Source organism: Ptychodera flava, chromosome 7 (assembly GCF_041260155.1).
Source record: "Ptychodera flava strain L36383 chromosome 7, AS_Pfla_20210202, whole genome shotgun sequence".
NCBI classification, from domain to species: domain Eukaryota; kingdom Metazoa; phylum Hemichordata; class Enteropneusta; family Ptychoderidae; genus Ptychodera; species Ptychodera flava.
In genome coordinates, this window is record NC_091934.1 from 28,609,643 (window position 1) to 28,632,431 (window position 22,789).

Genomic DNA, 22,789 nt, shown 5'->3' on the forward strand with positions numbered 1-22,789 from the left:
CTTGGTCCTAGGGCAGTCTACATCACAGGTGGCAAAGAAAATCTGACGTGGAGATGGCAACATGTCCACCTTTACTTCTTTCCTGCTGTAGAGAGAGGAGACAGACATGGCAACAACTTTCCAAAATCAGGTAAATTCTGGACTGGACTAGAACTCATAATCTACGGCGCCAAGTCATCATATACTAGCAAGGACATCGCAGTCCGAACCACTCGGCTAAAACCCCAGCCTTCAAAAGCGTGGTTCAATAACTGAGCTATAGTCAGGCTGTATAGTTGTGAGAAGAAGCAAAGTTGGACAGGCCAACATCTATACATCTGACTTTAATCAGATTTGGCGCAGGGTCAGAAAGGGACTGCCTACAAAGCCGTTAACGAATAAAGCTGTTCGCCTAGACTGAGCGCTGACAGTCAAATAATTAGTCGCAGTACACTCGATTGAAATGCAATCCAGGTGATATATATATATATATATATATATATATATATATATATATATATATATATATATATATATATATATATATATATATATATATATATATATACATACATACATACATACATATATATATACATATATACATTTATAATATATATATATATATATATATATATATATATATATATATATATATATATATATATATATATATATATATATATATATATATAGTACACTTCAGGGTTGACTGGAGTGACAAAGTAACTGAGCTGTGACTCTGAGTTTCGCGCTCTATTCGGTCATCAGACACCTGAAGAATCCTAGCTCCCGGCATACGCCTAGCGCCTCAAACAAATATAGATCAGAACTCGAGCTATTAATCATAGACATACACGTTTGAATGTTTGTATTGCGCAGGAGGTTTGACAGCATACCGGTACAAATATGTCTTAGTGTGTGAACTTATTACGATACAGTCTGCTTCTCGCACTGCTCATATTAAGACCAGCGATAAATGAAGGGTGACGGGGTGATGAGGAGTTTCCTTCATGAGTGGGGTTCTTGGCTTTTTAATAATTCGCATGGCTTAGGGTAGTGGCCAGCCTTTGTCCTGGACAGAAGACAAGAATAGAACAAGTCTGGTTCGGAGCGAAAAATATTTGTTTCCAAGCTGGAGTTCGATTGCGAACTGTGTTCGCTTTCACTTCCAAAATCTATTTCCGCATAAAAATGTAAATATTACACTTATATTTAAATAGGCAGGTTCCTTATCAGGTTTATCCCTGAACGAATTCATTTGCTTTACTTCACTTTCAAAACAGAACAAAGAATTAAAATCACATAAACAGTACATGAGATGACGCACCAATGCGAGCACAACGGATCTAAAACTGCTTCTTTGAAAACACTGCTTCTGACGATTTTTCGAAATTGTCTTCTTGCAGGGCCCCTACCAGGTGCAAAATTGTCTCGTGCCTGCTGACAGAGTAGTTGATATGGAGTGGGTGACACGGCCTTTACGTTGACGTCATATCATATGTGTGATTATTAACCTATACTTTAACTCTGAACACACAAACTAAGCGACGAGATTCAACCTCGAACATTTCTACCTCAGCGTATCGCGGCACGATCTTCAAGAAGCGACATCTTTCACACTTACCGTCGGGACTTATTCATCCGTTTGCGATATATGTTTTACCAGAGGGTGTGACTTCTCGGTAACTTATCTACGAACTGGCGATCGTGTTCCAAATTGTACGAATAACATTTGAACATTTTATTCATAACCGGCCGACACGACATGAGTAGTGGTTAGTGTAAACACGGCGACTGGTACGTGTAAACTATCACTTCGAGATTGGTCTTAATGTCAGGAAGAAGAGGGAATTTAACGAAAACTGTTGAAAAGACGGCAGGTAGGCTAGCCTAATGGAGCCAACGGCAAACACTACCGAAAATTTGGAATCGTGCCTTACAAAGGTTGGTGGCTCGTCGCCATATTGCCCCGGTGACGATGACGCTGAGCAGGAACACTGCCCACAGAGCACCAGTTCGCGGCTGCGTACAAAGTCTGCGGATAGGCAACTCCTATTCACGAGTTCCCCGAATGGTATGACAGAGGGTGACGGTGATGGTGGTTGTGGTGATGACGTTTGTGATAACGATGATGACAGTGATGATGGTGCCCGGGGTGATGGCGCTTTAGATGATGGTACCATTAATCACAACTACGGTGACGGCAATGATGATGGCGGCGGCGGCGACGACGACGATGATGATAATGATGATGACAATGATGATGATGATGATGATGATGATGATGATGATGACGATGATGATGACGATGATGATGATGATGATGATGATGATGACAGCGATGTCACAAGTAGTGACCTGAGAGACATCGATGTCGTGGGCAAAACTGGCACACGCCACAACAGTGACGTGCTCTTTAGTCTAAAATTATGCCATGAACCGATCTGCTGTACTGCCCTACGGTGTGATGGTATGCACATTTGTAGGGATTTCGTCAGTGGCCGTTGCCATGACAATCGCGCCTGTGGGAAACCTCACTCCTTTCACACCTACGAGAACGCGGTCCTTCTCGAAGAACTTCAGTTGAGGCAGTACGTCAAGGACGAACTATTGCAACTTGCGAGGAATTCCCTTCCAAAAATTTGCTGGAAGTACAACCAGAAGACTTGTCAGGCCGACGACTGCAGATACCTGCATCTGTGTGAGAACTTTGTTAAGGGCCATTGCCAGACAGATAAACCCTGTGGCTTTTCACATAAACTTAGCAAGCCCTGTAACAAAAGGATCTTCGATGACTACAAGATTGACATATCAACTCCCAACAATCAAAGTGTCCTTGGCTCTATTCTCCTCGGCGATCCCAACCAATCAGCGATTTGTAAAGATGATGCACCGGGCAAAGAGCCGAGAGAGGAAATGAGTAACAGAAAAGATACCCAAAGGAGAGAAAGACGGAGACGGCGACCAAAGGGGGTTGGGAGGAAAGACGGCAATATCGGACGAGGGAAGGCATTGCTTAGTCACAGAGGAAGAGGGCGCGGTGGTTTTCCCAAATCCTACAATGGATCTTCGCAACCTCTGCCACGTCCGAGTACAGGAACACGTTATTTTAACGGACCGGAGCCCGTAACTTTGATGACCCCACGAACATCATCACAGTGGCCTCAGCTCCATACGATTGCCCCCTTACTTGCCCCCGGCTTGCCGGAAGTACACACAGGCTCCAAGCAGCCGTTAACCGTTGAACAAGCGACGAGTGTAAATCTGCAGAGAGAACAAATACGTCCCGAAACCTATATACCGGCTGCCGATAGCTTAGAACAACTAAACGCAGGTGACGAAACAACTTCTCAACCAGGACCATCCGAATCAGACGTATTTAAACACATTCTGAAGAACTTCAAAGGCAGGGCAACTGTTGACGAACTCAGATCAAACGTAGAGATTTTCCCACCTGAAGTTGATATACAGAAATGGTTGGAAAAACACACAACAAGATTCTCTTCTGTAGAAACCGCAGACGGGCAGACGATCGTGTCACTATTTGAAACCAGAAGCCGGGTCTGCATTTTCTACAACTCAGCTAATAAAACGTGCAAGAGCGTTTCATGTGGGTACCTCCACGTCTGCAAAAAATACGTGTCCGGATACTGCAGGTTTGGCAATAAATGTAAATTCGCTCACAACTTCGACGAAAAAGTCACACAGGAGAACCTGAAGAAGCTGAACCTGGATGACGTCAGTGATGAAGAGATACTTTCCCTGATACGACTGTCCTCGCCCTTTGTCTGTAATGATTACGTAAGACGCAGGTGTAACGCGGGGGAGGGGTGTAAGAGACTGCACCTCTGCAAAGGTTACGTCCTCAACCTGAAGACGTTCTGCAAGATGACAGACGGTGAAAACTGTGACTTAACTCATGACCTTGACTCGGGTCACACAAAGTCGATACTTGAAAAACACCAGATTGCGGGTCTGAAAGAGTACATGGTTCTGAAAACAATTCTCGTGGAGTCCGATGGAAAGGTGAAGAGACAGAGCTACGTCGTCGACTCACAAAGCATAGCCACGAGAGCACGCCCACCTTCAAACCCTCAATATTCGGCTCCAACTGCCCCTCTAGGGGGATTGGATTTCGCTGGGGGACCGAGTACACTCCTTATGCCAAGGCAGCAGTCAGAAGAACCCCGGAGAAGACAACCTATTCGCATCGTCGATGACAGAGACGCCTGGATATGTGCCGACTTCATTCTGTCAGGCTGTGGCAAGGGAAGCAGGTGTAAGAAACACCATTGCCCTGTGCCGTACCAGTGGGTGTTAGACTACGACGACGACGTACAACCATTGGCATTCACTGGAGAAGTCAACACATCGCTGGAAGAAGCCTTCTGTGACGTCACCAAGACTGGAATAACCGTACAGGGAAGGTGAGGGTTCATTGGTACTTGTTTGTTTGTCTTTTGTCGTTGCTCTGATTGTATTGTTTGGGTTTGTTGCAATCTGACTAAAATCAGATGTACAGATGGTGACGATCTCGCCTTTGTTGACAGTCGCCTCATTTCATCTTTTCATCTGACTTTAATTAATCAATTTGGATTTGTTCATGTATTTGTCGGTTGTTCTTTGTTTATTTTTTCTCTTTCTATATCATAAATTATTTAAGCAGATCAAGATACAAAATAGCAAACAAAACGAAGGACTCTGTGTTTGATTGTTGGTTGTCAACGAAGGTTACTCTCACTTGGGCTATCGGTTAGATTTTTTGGTTTTCGATATGTTCGTATTTTGCAGTTATTGATGATCCTTTCACCTGTGTTATCGATCACCATTTACTATCACAATTCCGTGACGTCATTTGTTAATACTTGTTACACGTGCAGAAGAGATAGTTTATGTCACCGCCGATTGAGGCATACTTACCTATCAAATGTCAATATCTCGCCCTAAATATCTTTGTAAATGTGAAGAATGAAGCCGTATTTCAAAAACATACTTCCCTACTGTCACTTCAAACCCACCGACATAAACCATGCAAACATGCGGGCCAATTTGTCGCAGTTTCTCCTTTTAAAATATCAAACAACCTCCAAATTGAAATACGACACATTTCCTCGCGCATTTTCAATCTCAACACAGAAGTAAACACTCATTCGTATTGGCCTGTCTTATTTTATATGTAACGATGTAATTTTGTATGTCCTCGCATAAAGAAATTATTATTTCACGACAGTACGAGGAAAGAACTATAAATGTTGAACAGCCAAGGACTATATGGGCATACTTTGTCACAGTTCCTCCAGACTGTAACTATAATTATTTTAATTAACAAGGCAGTATTGCTGAAGGCAATGAGTACTTGGGCCGTGATAGAGTAATTTTGAGGACAATATATACTACTATTCAATATGGTCTTGAATTTTCTCCTGTCAATTAGGCATTTGATTAACTGGTTATTAAACGAAGCAATGGCATGACAACGGCAAAATATGTCTAGCAACTTTTGTGGAGTTTGAGGCAGGGGTTCTTTATTAATAGTGAAAATTGCTTAAACTCCTTAAATATTCAAATTACAGCAAATTTCTTTTGTTCTCGATGGTAGATGTCTAATATTTAGATGGGCATATTTAGATTTCTACCCTATAGTTATCCCTATATACCAAAAATCGGACATCCAGCTCTATTGGCTTGCTCAGAATTAGATATGCGCATAATTAATGAGGTACAATATGTGGTGTCATAAGGTGTCCCATCATACCAAATATGAAGGGTGTAGCACTTGTGGTTACTGAGTTGTGGACAAATATATCTATTTGAGGTCAAAGGTCATTGAGGTCACGTGACATTTTGTCAAAATAATTGTATTGCTAAGTTATTCCTATATACCAAAAATCAGACCTCTAGCTCTATTGGCTCGCTCGCTTGAAAACAATCTCATAAACCTGGCCATATGGGCAGCTGGATGCTTGACTTCCCGGAGAAGGCGAGCTGTCACGTTCAAGCTCAGGATTATTTGTCGATCAAATTTCAGTAAATTTACCTTACCTAGATGAAATTTTGTCTATAGGCTGAAATTTCGCCGAATTTTGACGAAATTGCATCGATTTTTCAGGTTCATATCCGACATTTTTGAGTTTTGAGTGCAGACAGAAATAAGTTTTGAGGCAACATGGCTGCGACCCCATGTTGACCCCGGTATCTGCTAAAGTGCGGGTTGCGGGCTACGGGCTGCGGGTTTTTAGAATTATGGCTAGATTTCTAATATATGTAATATGGCATTTAGTATATAAGAAATAAAACCTTTAGAATGTGTCTATTATAAATAATGATGATCAGGTCTATCGTACAGTATCCCTTTTACTGCGAAGTCCATATTTCACCATCAGGTCAAGATGGTTAAAATTAATGAAACACCTACTATATGGTGTATTTTAACGTAATACTGTATATTTGAAGGCTGTTGAAAACATCAATGCTGTAAACTTGATTTTTTGGACTAAAGATGCTATAACAGACCAAACAAATGGGTGAAAATACGTTATGTTTCTGAAAAAAAATCAAAATCTGCTAACTAAAAGCGGCGATTCCGAGGACCAATTTATTTATTCCGAGCTGCCTGGCCATTACAAATAATTAGGGATCTGAATCACTTTTCTTTCTTGCCATGGATGTGAGTGAGAAATATACGTAATACCAGACTGACAAAAAAAAAATCGCGCCTCGGAAATGTCGCCACTTATCGCGGAATGAAAATTGTTACATTTCTAGTATCAGGCCATAGGAAGTAAATTCTTTGTAATGCATCCATTCACAATTCGGTTCCAGGGCAACTCATACAGAAAATTAAACAATGCCTAGTTAAATGCAATGCATAAGGAAAGATTTGACTTAAAAAAGCGTAGAAGTGATGTGTATTGTAAATGCCGTGTATTTTTCATGAAATCTTTAAAAAGAAAAAGACGTACAACAAAGGACTTAGTTTACTTTGCCGTTTCGGTTCAAGCGAGGTCGCGACCTCAGAGAACGACATTCTGCTAACATTTTACGCGAGAATTTCAGTGGGAAAAACACGCCGGTGCGTTGCCTTATTTCAGGAATCGATCTAATAGGAATATTTTTGGATGAGTTTGTGTTCTGCAGCTCTCAATAATTTATCTCCGAATATCATGAACGTATGACTTGCACCTGCAGTATGATAGTCGCTCCATGCCGGTATGCCCCCTTCAAGCATTTGATCCAGCGTGACTTTGAAAAGTTTCCTAGGACTATAATCGTGTTCACCACAATAAAATTATTTGAAACGGCGTTGAAAACGATTTCGAAAATTGTGCTTTTATCGGCGGTTGAACTAATCTGAAGTGTGAGAAGGGCGAAAATGATATCAAAAAACACACATTTTTTCATGCCCGCAACCCGCAACCCGCAAAATAGCGCATCCGGTTGACCCCTAGCCCTGCGTACGATGCTATGTGCTACTACAGCTAACACACAGCATCGTACGCAGGGCTAGCGAGAGAGTTGCCGACATCGACGGTTATTTACGAGAAGTGAATAAAAGACTGTCATTTTTGGAAGCGATCGAGTAGCTGAGGTAGGCTGGGATACGACTTGGGCCCAAGAACGCTGAATTTCGGCAGTAATTTGGCTTTTTACGTGAAGTCCCAAAATGGATTTGAAGTCACCGACCCTACGTACGGGTCTTTGCAGGGCTGTGGTGAGCAGGGCGATTAGTAGCGGAACACACAGCATCGTACGCAGAGCTAGTTGACCCCAAGTGAAAATGTGTTCGCGATCAAATCTTCCTATATTTTTTTCAGAATTTTCGACAAAATCATTGCTTCTTAAATCTTTTGTAAAATATAAAATACTAAAATAAAAATGCGATGTGCCATGTCTCCAGATTTCTAAGGGGCAACATCAAAAGTTCAATATAATAAATCTAACTTAATTGCTTAAGTTTGGCCTCAGACCCCCCCACCCCCCTTCTAACTTAACTAACCTAAAATTGAAAAAAATTGCGGACTCATACCCTGTACTATTTTTTCAAACGACGTACCAATGTACCATTGAATTAAATAAAAATCGAAAACCGTTATAAAGTAACAAAAATACAGGTGACTGGATCGGTTTTAGCGTACAAAAAAAGCCTTGAAATCGTAAATTTGCCAAAAAAACGTTAAATCGTTTTTGACTGCACAGAAATTAATTTGGCCAAAAACCCCCACCCCAAACTTAAGCAATTAAGTTTTTTTCAAACATCGATCTTTTGACGTCGCCCCTAAAACATCGTTCGTTGACCGTTCGACGGAATACTCATTTCGCAAACTTGTGACGCAGTTGAAATTCAATACTGACCGAGATCATTCTAGACCCCGGTTCTAGACATCCTCCAAATTATCCAACCATTCGCGTTAGAGTTCAGCTCGCTTAGAGTATCATAACATTCTTCGGCCTTCGTTTAGATCGACCCTAATCTCTCCCATTTAGGAAATAAATACACAAGCTACCTCGACAAAACTTCGTGCACCATCCAGGACCAAACGCACTACAAATCTGTCTTGACGTCATCATCTCCTTACATGGTAAGCGGCATACCGTATTTTTTAGCAAAGGAGACACAGAATACGTCGGAGTATTCAGTTTCAAAACGTATTAAATTGTGTGATGTTGTCAAAAAAGGTAATGTTACTGCATTGGTATAAATTACAAAACACAAAAGTTCAAATCAGTTTATTTTGGACTGGCTTTACCCAACATTTCATATTGTTTCTTATGCCAGATTTGACCACGTACTTACTGGCGACCCCTTTACATGCAAATTTTGTGTCAAATGGTGTGTTCTCCTGGAAAAACAAACGTACGATTTCTATATGAAGGAGGCGAAATTTGCCCTCAAAACTCGAAACCACCCCTTTATGGGGTGTACCTAGCTATTTTGAACGAGCTTCTCGAATCTGCAGCTCTATTTCGAAATGATGGTCTGGTTTTCTCAGCTCAAGGATAAGTGTTCTCCATCGCTGTGGGCATTACTATTCTCAACTGGGGGTACAGTTTCCAGTCGTAATGTTTTTCATTGTGTCCGGGATATAAAACCTTTCCTTTTCAAACTTTCAGTTTGATTAACAGTAGTCCACATCTTGTCAGTGATTAAACATGTTTCAAGTTTAAATGTTAAATTCTGGTCTCGAGCCCTCCTGTTCGACCAAACTGAAATTACCCCTCCCACTTTGGCTCGTCCAATGGGTGTAGCAAGGGTCGTGCCATCGCTTAGGAAACGGAGGGTGCATTAATTGTTGCATTTCGATGCACATTTTGATTATATTCAGAAGATTTTGTGGCAAAAACTCAGATAGAGAAGCATTTATATTCACATCTCACTTATTCATGACTGGCTGAGAGCAGCACTTCCATTAAGTTAGCATCATTACGCCATTTATTATGCCAAGAAAGATGAAGCCAAGACATTTTGCCCTCCCTGGTCTCAGCCAGAAATGGTTATACCTTACAGAGTTTTTTCCCACGGAATGAAAACAAATGTACTTGGGCTGAGGCCCAAGTACAACAAACCAGGACTCAACAGACGCATCCCAGGCCGAACAAAAAGATTGTGCTGTTCCGATAACCCGACCTACCATATTTTTTACCTGCCGACCCTAAACATTTTAAAGCCACGTAAACACGCAAATAAAAAAAGAATGAAAAATCTGTAAAATCACGCGTTCGTTACTCGGCATTTAATTTTTGCTTGAACGGAGATGTCTTTTATGTTTTATCCCTTTCATATGAATGATACATTTTTCTGGAAATGTTGTAGCCAGTTTGACAGCCCTGAACCCCTGAAAAATGAATATTTAAAAATAAAAATATTTTGGAAAAAAAATTCCTGCCGACTTATCTACCCTATTTTTGAAAACTATGTTATTGGAACAGCACAATATTTTTGGCCTCAGCTGTTACCTGTGTATCGAATTGGGTCAGCTGGCAGCTTATGTTTAACTCTGTACTTTACCAGTTTATCATTTCTGACCACGTGACCGTACGTTCAACAGTATTTGGCTATCAAGTGACCTTTACTAAGGGTCTAAACTGACAACGGCCGTGATAAAATAGCCCTTACCGACAACAATTGTAAACAGACTAAGAACGTACATTGACTCGGATGGCATTGATCTAAAACCCGAAAACAGTGAAAGGGCTAGTACTGTAATTTTGATGATTACTTCACTAGTTTTGTATATCAAGTCAGTTATTGTTCCATTCCAGAAATCATATTGAAACATCACTATAGCATATAAATGTAAAATGCACTTTGACTGCTAAACTTTTAACCTCTGTCCTTACCATAATTCACCTATCAACGATAACAGTGACAATGCATGGGGTAAATTGCACGCTGAACACTGTATATCTCAATATGCGTTGGGAAGTATAAGAATGTCGTTGACACTGAAGCAAACATGTTAGAAAAATATCATCAAAAGTTACAAGCTACACAGCAAAAAATATCAGCTCACGTGACAGGCTCTGGCATAACTCTGTGGTACAGGTCGGTGTCAGCAATGACGTCACATGGTTGTGCCTGCTGCTGATTGTCCCGCAATGCGCGGGCATGACTGCATATACACATGACCACAGTGATATGACAGTGACTTGCATTTCTGCTTGTATCCATTAGGCTGCATACAGAGCTATCCTATGAAATGTTAGACCTGAGTCAAGCCAGTGTGTACAACTCTGAAATTAGAAGATTATTCAAACCCTGCAGCAGGTCATGTATAGAGACTCTGGGCATGGACACGCCCTCTTTACACATGTCGGTCAGGGGTTCACAGCACTGGATACAGTCCTGTACAGCCAGGTCTTTAATCAATTCTGTTGATACAACTCTGAAATCTGTCCAAGTTTTCAGGCCCTTGAAATCTGCTACAGATTCTGGTCAGACTCTGTTGCAGGCTTGCCCTGAAATGTGCCTGAGGTTACGTTCCGTGAACTGTTCTTTTGAGAATAAATCGAGGACCAAGTACAAGTCTGTGTTCTCCTTCGTTCCTTCTAGGTTAGTTCCCGCCTCACAAGGACAACAGAAAGAAGGCCAGACAATACGAAGGCCAGTAAGGTGTGGAATTGCGTTTTATCTTCTCCTAGAAGTTCAGAAAGCTGATATTGGACCTTTAAAACGATACTTAAAGTCCTCTTCAGCTTTATCCATTTCAGTCCTTTCATAAAGATGGTCAGAAATCAAATGCGACTTGTGTAAAAGTGATTAGGTCAGGTAAAAAGTAAGCAAAAATGGGAAAAAAATGTCTAGGGTTGGCGGTTTTTGTAAGGTAGGCCGGGTTACAGAAACACGCGTCACATTAGTGTTTGATTGACCTTACTGACGTGTGACAACAGCGCTTTTCAAACATTGGCGGCTAATGCTTAACTCAGATTTGAACAACTACATAATTTACGAGTGGCAACTCAAATATGACGGCCACATACACAGGCATGTAAATATCATAGACCGGTGCATTTTGCCGTTTTACATTTTCCCTTTTCCGATGTTGAAAAGAACATCGCGTCTCAAATATCTATTTAACCTGCATACTCCAATTCACAGAAATCCTAATCTTTATTTCGAACTCAATGTTGATAAACTCGTTTGTTTCAGATTTTGCAACGCTCCGCCGGACATGGACGCTATTGGCGAGATTAACGTCAACTTTGACGGTATGTTTGCCAGGTATACAAAATGGACCGAGGTGGCAGGGGACTTTCAGGACCTCCAAGAGATATTTGTCGGAGTTCGTCGACTTTCAACGCCGTCCTACGCCATCGATCGCAGCAGTGCCATGGACAGTAACCTCACTACTTCGTGGAAGTGGTACTGGCAAGATAACGGGAACACATGGGTGCCGTACAGCAACAACAGTGCGGTAAGTTTGCACTAGGGTTGACAGCAACAGGACTAGATTTCAATGAAAAATGAAAGTGCCATAAGCTTATAGATAGGGAACCATCGCCAATATGTTTATTTTGATCAAATATAATACTCCTTTAGAAGTATACTGTCACCTGTTCCAATTTTGCCACAATTACCATGGACAGAGAAAATCTAATCAATCACAGATTTTAAGCGGGTGGCCGCTTTTTAAAAACAGCGTCCTCACATCGGCATTTTGAATACCAAAGAATGCCCCTTTGACCATGTATGGGTATATTTAGATCACAGATGACTGTATACTTTCAAGGAGTGGCACTTTCTCTGGTACCGGTATATTGTCTGAATACCAATTTGTATCAGACATGCGTGGACGGCAAAACCAAAGACCCATTCTCTTTATTCATTGTGCACTCATTGAAAAGCGAAAATCATGAAAGTTAAGAGTCCACAACGTGCTCCTTCCTTAAAAACAGTCTCTGTAAAATTTTGGCCACACTTCGTCAGTACAAAAATAAAGACATGGAAAAATTTTCCCAGTGATCCTGCTTTGAAAACATTGTATTCTATGGCGATGAATTCAGTGGCCTGGCTTTACAAAAATTAGGATTTCCAGATATACACAACTCATAGCTGAAATCACACACTTTCTTTGACTTTTTTGATAGAGATCGTCAATTTTCAGCGCCACTTCGCGAAAACGAAACAGAATCCAATTCTCGGCTCTCTCTCTCTCTCTCTCTCTCTCTCTCTCTCTCTCTCTCTCTCTGCTAATTTTTGAAGCTATACTCGCTTGAAATCGTTTGCTATGAGCATTTGTCGTGCTTGTAGTTATAAGGGTATTGAGATCAAAATCACGGTTCGTTGTCTGTGCATGGGATGATGCTTATCATGACAATATGACACTGCCAAAGCCGACGGAGAAGAGAGAAGGAAATCGGCACTTTTAGATTGGACAGTAAAAACCGTTGTACAGCTGTTGAGGGCGCTCTGCGAAAAATTGCAATGAGAACGGGCGGGAAACTGTGATGCATACAGCGGAACGACTGTGCCATTATGTCATGAAATAAAAAATAAAAAAATAAAAAAAAACCAAATAAATAAATGAAATTTAATAAAATGAACAAACACAACGAATAAAAAAATCAAAGAAAAATCAAAATCATAAAACAGAAATGTCATACCATATATAAATGCGGGGTAAGTTCAGTGAGTATTATGAAAGTATGCTTTACACTCAAAATTATCACATTTATTATTTCAGGGCCTGGGTCAAGCGAACAACGACGAGATCGAATCGGCATATCAAAGCGAAAAGGACACTTTCTACTTTAATGCTGGCGACTACCGCTACATGTTGTCATTTAGAAGCATGAGACAAACTAACCTGCAGACTCGGACAACCAGAGAAGTAAGGAGAAGACCAGTGTTTGTGTCACCTAAATCCATTGATGGTCTTTTGTCAAGGTAGATTTCGTTTGTATATGTGTTCGGTATTAGCATGGTACATTTATCTCCCATTATATCACACACGGTTACTCTATCCCAAAGTAGTGTAACCGTGTATCATACAGCGGCCAGTTCGCTCCGCAGCTTTAGTTGCGCTACACCGATTCACCATCAAACGAGAGCTTTATCAGGACCGAACTAAACGAGTAGAGAAAGTAAGCCAGCTTGCAGTACCATGACACGCTGCTAGTTAATGTTGAAAGGAAGTGAAGGGCCAGAAAGGGTGTCATTGTGTAGCCAGTGAGGAGATTTGATGGAGTCTAGCCATTCTTTGCCACTTCGCAGTTGAACAAATAATTTATTTTGGGAGTCAGGAAGTGGTCAAAATGAAATTTAAAACCATATGCAGTTCGAATATTGTCATAGCCTTGCAGCTTTATAGTGAGAAGAGTAATGAGAATTAACCACACTGTGATATTAAATAGAAAATAAAAGTGCATGCTTTTTAAAACTTTATAAATAATATGAAATGTTGGCTCGCAAAAAAAGAAATGGGGCTGCTGAGATCCAACCAGCCATTCCATGAACTTTTAAACAAAAAAACTTATCCGTCACACGTGGAGCCGAAACCCGGAGAATAGTACTCTCACTCAGGTTGAAGACATGTTCCATGCTCATGCAAGGGTTTCCGTGCTAACTTTGTGTACAGTGTCTGCAGGCATATGTATGTCGTGAATTTGTGGAGCCGTTAAGGTACAATGCGCCTTGGGGACAGATATTTGACAAACGTTTGCAGTTCTTCTCTGATGTACCCTTTGGAGGGGCTCATTTTGAAATCCTTAGAGTAAGGAAAACATTCACCCTCTTGGTTTTTGAAAATCATTTTTTTTTAATTTTTCTTCAAAGAGTTCATACAGTGATAGCGGCCATTTTGAATTTAAAATATTAACAAATCTTGGTAAATTTGTTTCTCTAGTACCAAAATTTGCAAGGCGACCCCCGAATTTTATTCTTGATTTTGATAGACAATGTTGATAGATTCTTTGAGGAAAATTTGAGCAAAAGTTCTTTTACTTTCGTGGCGCATACTACCTTAACTGAAAAAGTATATGAACGGTGTCTGTCGCGCAAAATTTTCAGGAGAGATCAGCAGTCGTCTGGCAGATCCTACCAAATAATTGCAACACTGTCATATTTTAAATATATGTAATCGGGTTAATAGTCGATTTTTTAATTTTCAATCTAACAAATACAAGGGCGTGTAAGTCAGCCTCACACATGTTCAACATAAACCTTACAGTTCATTTTCTGTTTATTTTGAATTTATTCTTCTCAAATCTCAGGTTAAAAGGCACAAATCATCTACAGTCAGATGCAACTATATACCCATCGTCCTGGGAACCTATGCCCCCTGGGAAAGAATTTATTCGCTGCCTCCTAAACACATCATCAGCCGAATTTAAATTTGTGGAAAGTGTCTTTCGAAAGTCTATGCAGCAACACAAGGCCAAGATAAATTCATACAGAGGATCCAAAATCCGCATATTTGGGACAAATATCAAAGGTAATGATTAAATATGACGAGGTAAATATTGAAAACTTATCTTTTGACAGAAAAATAACTTTTACATAATTGAACTTGTTAGCAAGTATAGCATTCGGTGCATCCTCCATTGCGATTAAAGGGAGGTGACTGTATATCTAGTATAAAATAACTATCCATATAATATATATATATATATATATATATATATATATATATATATATATATATATATATATATATAAATCGAAAAGTATACAAATGTCCTCGTGGAAAATTACAGTGTACGATGCTAAGCAGAGCGTTTAAATAATAACACGAATTACTTCAGGTACAAAGAAACGAAATCTGTTTTATTTCATCTGCAATCCACAGACAGAAGTGTAAGGATTCTTAGCTCGACCATCTGAGTTGCTTTCAAAATGTCGCCACCAAATCAATTATTATTTATTAAATTTTGACACAACCTACAAATGGAGTGGTACGTCCCAATCATAATAATAACAGTGTCGAGCTAGGTATCCTTTCACTTATATCTGAGCATTGCAGGATGCATGAAACTTATGTAGCAGATTACAAACTTTTTTCTTGAAGTAATTTGTATTATTATATATATATATATATATATATATATATATATATATATATATATATATATATATATATATATATATTCATCCAAATATTGATGGTCTTTTACCTTTAAAATTATCTTTGAGAGTTTCTTATCCATTAAATGAATGGAGACAGATTTCTGCCTTTTATAACGTTTTGAATTGTCAAAATAACAACCTGCTTAAATTTTGCAATGGCTGTTTCATCTTGAACAGACAGAAGAAGTATATGGTACAGAGAAAGGAGACACTGGTCTTCAAGTGAATCTTTTCCACGGAACTGATGAACAGTCTGTGCCAAAGATTTGTCGACAAAATTTCGATTTTAGGGTCGCGGGGAAGAATGCAACACTCTTCGGACAAGGGACATACTTCGCACGCGATGCAAGTTATAGTGACCGCTACTCCAGTGACGATGACCATGGCCAGCGGCACATGTTCTTAGCGTACGTCCTGGTTGGCCGGTATACAGTCGGACAGAGCTCCTACAAACGACCGCCTGAAATCAATACGCGCACTGGGGAACTGTACGACTCGTGTGTGAACAGGCAGAATGATCCGACTGTCTTCGTCATATTTGACCGTGAGCAGTGCTACCCTGCGTACTTGATAAATTTCACGAAGTTAAACGCGAATACGGGACCTCCTTCTCCAGCCAAAGGGTAATCATGGGTAACTTGTTTCTCTGGTACCAAATTTGATGATGACTCCCGATTTTTATAGCGATTTTGAAAGACAATGGTTGAAAGATTCCTCGTGGAAAGTTTGAGCAAAAGTTAAGTCTTTCACTTTCGAGGCGCTTATAACTTAATTTAAGTCTATGAGTGTCTGTCGTTCAAAATTTTCATGTAAAGATCAATGATCGTCTGGCAAACTCTACCAAATAATTGCAATATTATCATTATTGTGAAAAAAGTAATCGGGTTAATGGTGTGTTTTTGATTTCCAATCTAAGTCAGCCTCACACAGGTATCGTCTTTGTCATAACATATTCGCACACATTTTCAACATAAACTTTACAGTTCATTTTCTGTTTATTTTGAATTTATTCTTCTTAAATCTCAGGTTAAAAGGCACAAATCACCTACAGTCAGATGCAACTATATACCCATCGTCCTGGGAACCTATGCCCCCTGGGAAAGAGTTTATCCGCTGCCTCCTAGACAGATCATCAGCCGAATTTCGATATGTGGAGAGGGTCTTTCGACAGTCTGTGCAGCAACACAAGGCCAAGATCAATGCAATAGAGAGGATCCAAAATCCGCTTATTTGGGACAAATATCAAAGGTAATGATTAAATATGACAACGTTTATGTTGAAAACGTATCTTTTGACCGAAAAATAATTTTTGCATCGTTAAACTTGTTAGCAAGTATAGCATTCGGTACATGCTCCATTGCGATTAAAGGGAAGCGATCGTAAGGTTAATATTCTATACCTACGATACTGCGACAAATATTATAGTATAATATACATAGTATATATATATATATATATATATATATATATATATATATATATATATATATATATATATATATATATATATAACAAGATTGGAACTAATTTGGGATAATTGGACAGTAAAGTAATGTTTATTTAATCTGCAAACGAACTTCATCTTCCTTTCTTTTTACGTTACATACTTGTTTTTTTAATTAATTTGTAATATTGCAACATTCAGCTTTATGGGCCCTAACATTTTTGAGAATTTTGAAAACTAAAAAGATCCAATTATCCCAAATTAGTTCTAATCGTGTTATATAATATATATATATATATATATATATATATATATATATATATATATATATATATATATATATATATAATATATGTGTGTGTGTATGTATAAATATATACAGATGTCCTCATGGGAACCTACAGTGCTTGATACTAAAGCAGAGCGTTATAAATAATAACACAAATTACTTCAATTTCAAAGTAATGAAATCTGTTACTTAAGTTTCATACATCCTGGAATCGTCAGACAGAAGTATAAGGATTCTTAGTTCGACGCTCTGAGTTGGTGTTAAAATGTCGCAACCAAATCAAATATATTTATCCAATTTTGACACCATTTACAAATAGAGTGGTACGTTCCAATTATATCAATAAGAGATTCGAGGTAAGTATCCTTTCACTTCTGTCTGAGAATTGCAGGAGCATGAAACTTATGTTACAGGATTCAATACTTTGTTCTTGAAGTAACTTGTGTTAAATCGTTTAGTGTTTCTTATCCATGAATATTTTTTTTTCAATGAATGAAAACAGATTTCTGTCTTTGAGATGAAGTTTTGAATTGTTAAATAACAACCTTAAATTTTGCAATGGCCGTTTCATCTTGAACAGACAGAAAAAGTACATGACAGAGAAAAAGGGAGACCCTGGTCTGCAAGTGGACATGTATCTTTTCCATGGAACTGATGAACAGTCGGTGCCCAAGATCTGCCGACAAAATTTCGATTTTAGGGTCGCGGGGAAGAATGCTACACTCTTCGGACAGGGGACATACTTTGCACGCGATGCAAGTTATAGTGACCGCTACTCCAGTGACGATGACCATGGCCAGCGGCACATGTTCTTAGCGTACGTCCTGGTTGGCCGGTATACAGTCGGACAGAGCTCCTACAAACGACCCCCTGAAATCAATACGCACACTGGGGAACTGTACGACTCGTGTGTGAACAGGCAGAATGATCCGACTGTCTTCGTCATATTTGACCGTGAGCAGTGCTACCCTGCGTACTTGATAAATTTCACGAAGTTAAATGAGAATAGGGGACCGCCTTTTGCAGCCAACCAGCTTCGGAGTCAAGTTTCCACAGCAGCTCCACCACAACACACGGGCTTCACTCACAACCTCTCTTCAGGTCTGAATACAGATAGAGGGATACCACACACCGTATCATCCACCAGTGCTGCTAATTTGGCTTCACCAACCACGTACGTTACGTCATCTTCTACACGCCCAAATTTGTCATCTCCCAGTTCTCAATATCCTACAAACAGCCGATCAACCAGTACATCTTCACGGAGCGACGCTATCAGTACCCGTCAAACAGATTATTATCCCAGGGCTCCTTTTTCGGCAGATCAAACTTATTCTTCACCATCTCCAAACCCGGCAAGAACATTAAATTCGGAACCGGGCGTGTCTACATCAGATGCAGCTAAAAGCGGTGGCTCGTTGTCGTCATACTGTGCAAGCGTGGACATGTCGGGTGCATACTTCAATGCCATGTATTCGTCGGAGAACACCAGAGCGCAAGACGCGATACGGTTCACCCAGGCAACTTCGGAGAGGGCATCAAGTGGTGCGCGTACGTCCTTCATGAATAGATCTAACTCGGCCAGTGTTCGTCCGGAAGAGAAGAAAAAATGTGTCGTCATGTAACTATCAAACACTCTAGAATATCACAGCTTTTTCCGATATGATTATTTGTTTCCAACAATCTGGAATACAATTGTGTAGTGCTTCATATTCTGTCTTAATTCTCTCTTGTGTGTGTTTAATTTAATCTAAAATTATTTCACATTGTTTAAGCCAGTTATTTCTGTTGTCATCGAAGATATATTTTGATCCTAACATTTTTTCAGAGAATAGGGTGTTTCCTTTGTTATTAATGTTATCGTTGTACAAAAACTTGTTTTGCCGTTGGCAAATTAGCTCTTATGAGTCGTAGCGACTGCCACCTAAAACAGTGGCTGCAGCATTGCGGGAATACCTTGTATAGCGCCATCTGTGGCAAACTTTGCAATGTTCTCTTTGACACAACTGAAGTGGACTGTCGGCAATGCCTCGTGCCTTCTTTGTCTATAAAAGTAACGACGCTGTCACTGTGACAGGAACCGTAAAATACACTTGTCCGCATAATAGACAGCCAGAGGCAGGAAAACGTTCGAATTGCAGGCCACCATAGCAATAGCGATTGTCAACAGTCTCAGTCAACAGTCAACAGTCTATGACTGCAGCAAATGTACTCTGCTGTTGATTATATCAGTCAAACTAAATCATGTTGACATTTACAATAGATCAGACGGGTTTAACTAGTGTGTGTTGACTTGAATTTAGCTTATTCTTGAAGGCTTCCGATTATAATTCTAGCTGCATCCAAACAAAAGCACTTTTCCCATTTGCCGAAGATGGCGCTACACATAGAATATAGTTTTTTTTTGACAGGCTATTTAAAACTACAATATATTTGTCTAATTATTCCGGAGATAATTTTGCCATAATTTGCATTCTGAAGAAATGATAAAGTGGAAATTATCAGTCAGGAAACATTTAATTTGAGAATAGTGCCGTTTGCTTTCCTGGTCTCCAACCTTCGACCTTCGGAAAATGCAAAACTACGTTGATTGCACCGCTATGTATGACAGTAATATTGCCGAGAGTTAGCAGTAGTTTTCATTATGCTGAAGTGAAAGTTTTGATCACGCCCGAGCGGCAAAATTTCAAATTTGAAAAGATATGGCCGTAAATCTGTATCATAAAATAGGGGACATAGTTAAACATATATGGTGAATTGTAACTTTCTGCTCGTGTTGTCTCTAAAAAGTATATTTGAAGTTTATTCAACCTTAAGTTTATTGAATTACTTTATCACTTTCAAATCGAGAAAAAGAATTGTTACGAGATTTAGATTCACACACGTTTCGTGTATTAGGATACGTACCAATGTAAACCAAATAATCACTGTTGAGTCATACATATCTCGTTAATGTAACATGGGCCGAAGACTTTTGACTCAGAATAAACAAATGCATCGAAAAAGAAATGAAATCAAAAACAGCCGATACCGAGAATCTTTTTATTTATGTTATGCTGTGTCGATGAATGATAGTGATTTTACGAGGCGCCAAGTGTAATAAAATTAATTTACACAATCACTCTTATTTCAGAGATAGAACAGCTAGGTTCTATCTCTGAAATATATCCTATCCCAGTTCAAACAGTTATAATTTCCTTTATGAGTACAAAAATAACACACATCCGTTGCATTGATAGATTCCTTCGTCAACTTGATGTCACCAATATTTGAACATCTACACGCACCAAACCACACTGCTTCAGATTTATCTGTTGATTCTTTGATGAAAAATTTTCACAAGGAATCCTTTCCAATAGACTTCAGGAAATGTAATTGATCATATATATATATATATATATATATATATATATATATATATATATATATATATATATATATATATATATATATATATATATATATATATTCCAGCTCTACATATCCATAAACTTTCAAGGTGTTTGGTCATGTGAGTGTTTCTGTTGGGAGTCAGGTAAAGTACGTAAGCTGTTAAAGCATTGTCTTTGCAAGGTGTGACCAGGAATCCGGAAGTAGGTTAAAACATACGGCGATCTGTCAGATTTGTTATGCTGATGTTTAAGCGGTGTCCGTTCCGACATTTGAGAAATGATTGTGAAGTTTTCCCGATGTATTAAATGCCGCATGTCTATAACATTAGTAAATTTGCAGTTCACGTTATAATTGATGGCGAAAGTTTTCCGGTGACTGTCGATTTGAAATGGGTAGTATTTTGGATCATGGTGCAACAGGCGCACCTCGCTGTGTTGTATGGATTACATCCCCAGGTTATCTGATTCGGTGTATTTTATTTTATTTTGATGGATAATGTCGCCAATGGTAGCTGGTCTGCGTTAGGCAATGATGCGTGCATTTGGCATAACTTGTGTCACTTGAACTGACGATTTCAGGATTGCGTGATTATATGTACATGTACTTATTTTTCGAAGAGATGGTTGACGGGGTCATATGTAGAGATCCAGGGTACACATTGTCAATTTTTGTTTCTGCTTACATTGTATATCAGAAAAACTACACATTATCAATGCTCACAAATCTACGCTGTTAAAGAAACGCCCGGAGTTGGTTTCAAATATTGCCACCAAAATAATATTATTGATCAAATGTTAACACATCCTGGAAATAGAATGGTTCGTCCCGATCATACATATGTAAGAGTGTTGGGCTAAAAATCGTTTAACTTCTTCTGTCTGATGATTGCAGGATACATGAAACTTAAGTAACAGATATCTTTCAAAATATTTCAATATTGTTGAAAACTCAAATGCTACTACGCTTTGGCGTGTCTATAACAATTTGACAAATTCAAATAATTATAAGATTTACCTTCTTTTAAGATTCCTCCTATTACGTACGACTTTGTTTATTTGTCATTGTTACAACGAAATCTACAGTTTTTGATAATGTCAATCACAAGCTTTTAGAAATTGGTGCTTCAGTAATTTCAAGTTATGTTGATTAGACAAAGAATTTTTTATTTCATGGCACTTTTAAGTTTCAAATGTATGAATGGTTATGCTCCACAATAATTTGACCAGTCTGTACACTTTCAAATGTAAACTGAAAGAATATGTCAAAAGAAAATGTTCCCCTTTAATATACTTTTAATTGTATGAGCCCCGATGAATATTACTATTTCAGTAACTCGGCCGCTCAGTAAAAGTGTAAGTAAAATATAAAATATTTATATTACCATGCCCTGCCAGTCGCATTTTGATTGGTCGAGCTGAACCATGTGACTGACCACAAATACACAGTAATGGTTTGTTTACATGCCCGTGAATATGAATAATAAGATTAACAACTCAAAGTATCTTAACTTTACAGCTCAAACGTAAATCATAATCAATCACAAATAAAATGGAGCACTTGTAGGTCTAGTTGAGATACTTTTTTTCTGAAAGCATCCCCGGATTTGCCAATTTACAGCACGCGTGACAGTGCGTCGCGTATTGCTCCGTTTCTGGGGCCAAGTTGTCGTTCGCTCCTGAAATTTTCGGAAATTTTGACGGTTTTCTTTGGTTCGCTGATAATATAATGGAAATAACAGACTCCGCTCTGACCATTAACGTTTATTTGTGGGCGCGGGCTCGAGGAAAGCCGAATTAACGGGCTCGGCAAGCCTCGCCCGTTAATTCTATCATATATATATATATAATATATATATATATATATATATATATATATATATATATATATATTATATATATATATATATATATATATATATATATATATATATATATATATATATATATATATATATATTCGGCGGTTCATCCATTTCATGTACCATACCATCGTTCGTTCCCTTCTAGCTAGGGTCTTTTCGCCAGTTACCGTGGACTTGTTTTATCTCAATCATGAAAAATCGCTTCCTCGGCATTATAAATTTTTGAGACTAAGTTTTAAAGTAGCTGACGTTTTAGCT

At 39.0% G+C, this 22,789-nt stretch overlaps 2 protein-coding genes across 2 annotated transcripts; both read left to right on the top strand.

Moving 5' to 3' along the window:
- Positions 1–1,561: 1,561 nt before the first annotated feature.
- Positions 1,562–14,923, top strand: LOC139136418 (zinc finger CCCH-type antiviral protein 1-like). Its single transcript, XM_070704141.1, has 5 exons — positions 1,562–4,409; positions 11,033–11,092; positions 11,630–11,894; positions 13,164–13,366; positions 14,692–14,923. Exons 1-5 carry the CDS (start codon positions 1,876–1,878, stop codon positions 14,921–14,923), a joined length of 3,294 nt encoding a protein of 1,097 aa, XP_070560242.1. The 5' UTR covers positions 1,562–1,875.
- A 2,947-nt stretch (positions 14,924–17,870) lies between these two features.
- Positions 17,871–18,902, top strand: LOC139136419 (uncharacterized). Its single transcript, XM_070704144.1, has one exon. The coding sequence runs from the start codon at positions 17,871–17,873 to the stop codon at positions 18,900–18,902; it is 1,032 nt and encodes a 343-aa protein (XP_070560245.1).
- Positions 18,903–22,789: the final 3,887 nt, after the last annotated feature.

Coding starts and splice junctions, on each gene's coding strand:
- LOC139136419 (XM_070704144.1), top strand. CDS start 17,871: ATGACAGAGAAAAAGGGAGACCCTGGTCTGCAAGTGGACATGTATCTT.
- LOC139136418 (XM_070704141.1), top strand. CDS start 1,876: ATGGAGCCAACGGCAAACACTACCGAAAATTTGGAATCGTGCCTTACA. Junction 4,410..11,032: donor GGAATAACCGTACAGGGAAG/GTGAGGGTTCAT, acceptor CGTTCCTTCTAG/GTTAGTTCCCGCCTCACAAG. Junction 13,367..14,691: donor ATTGATGGTCTTTTGTCAAG/GTAGATTTCGTT, acceptor CTCAAATCTCAG/GTTAAAAGGCACAAATCATC.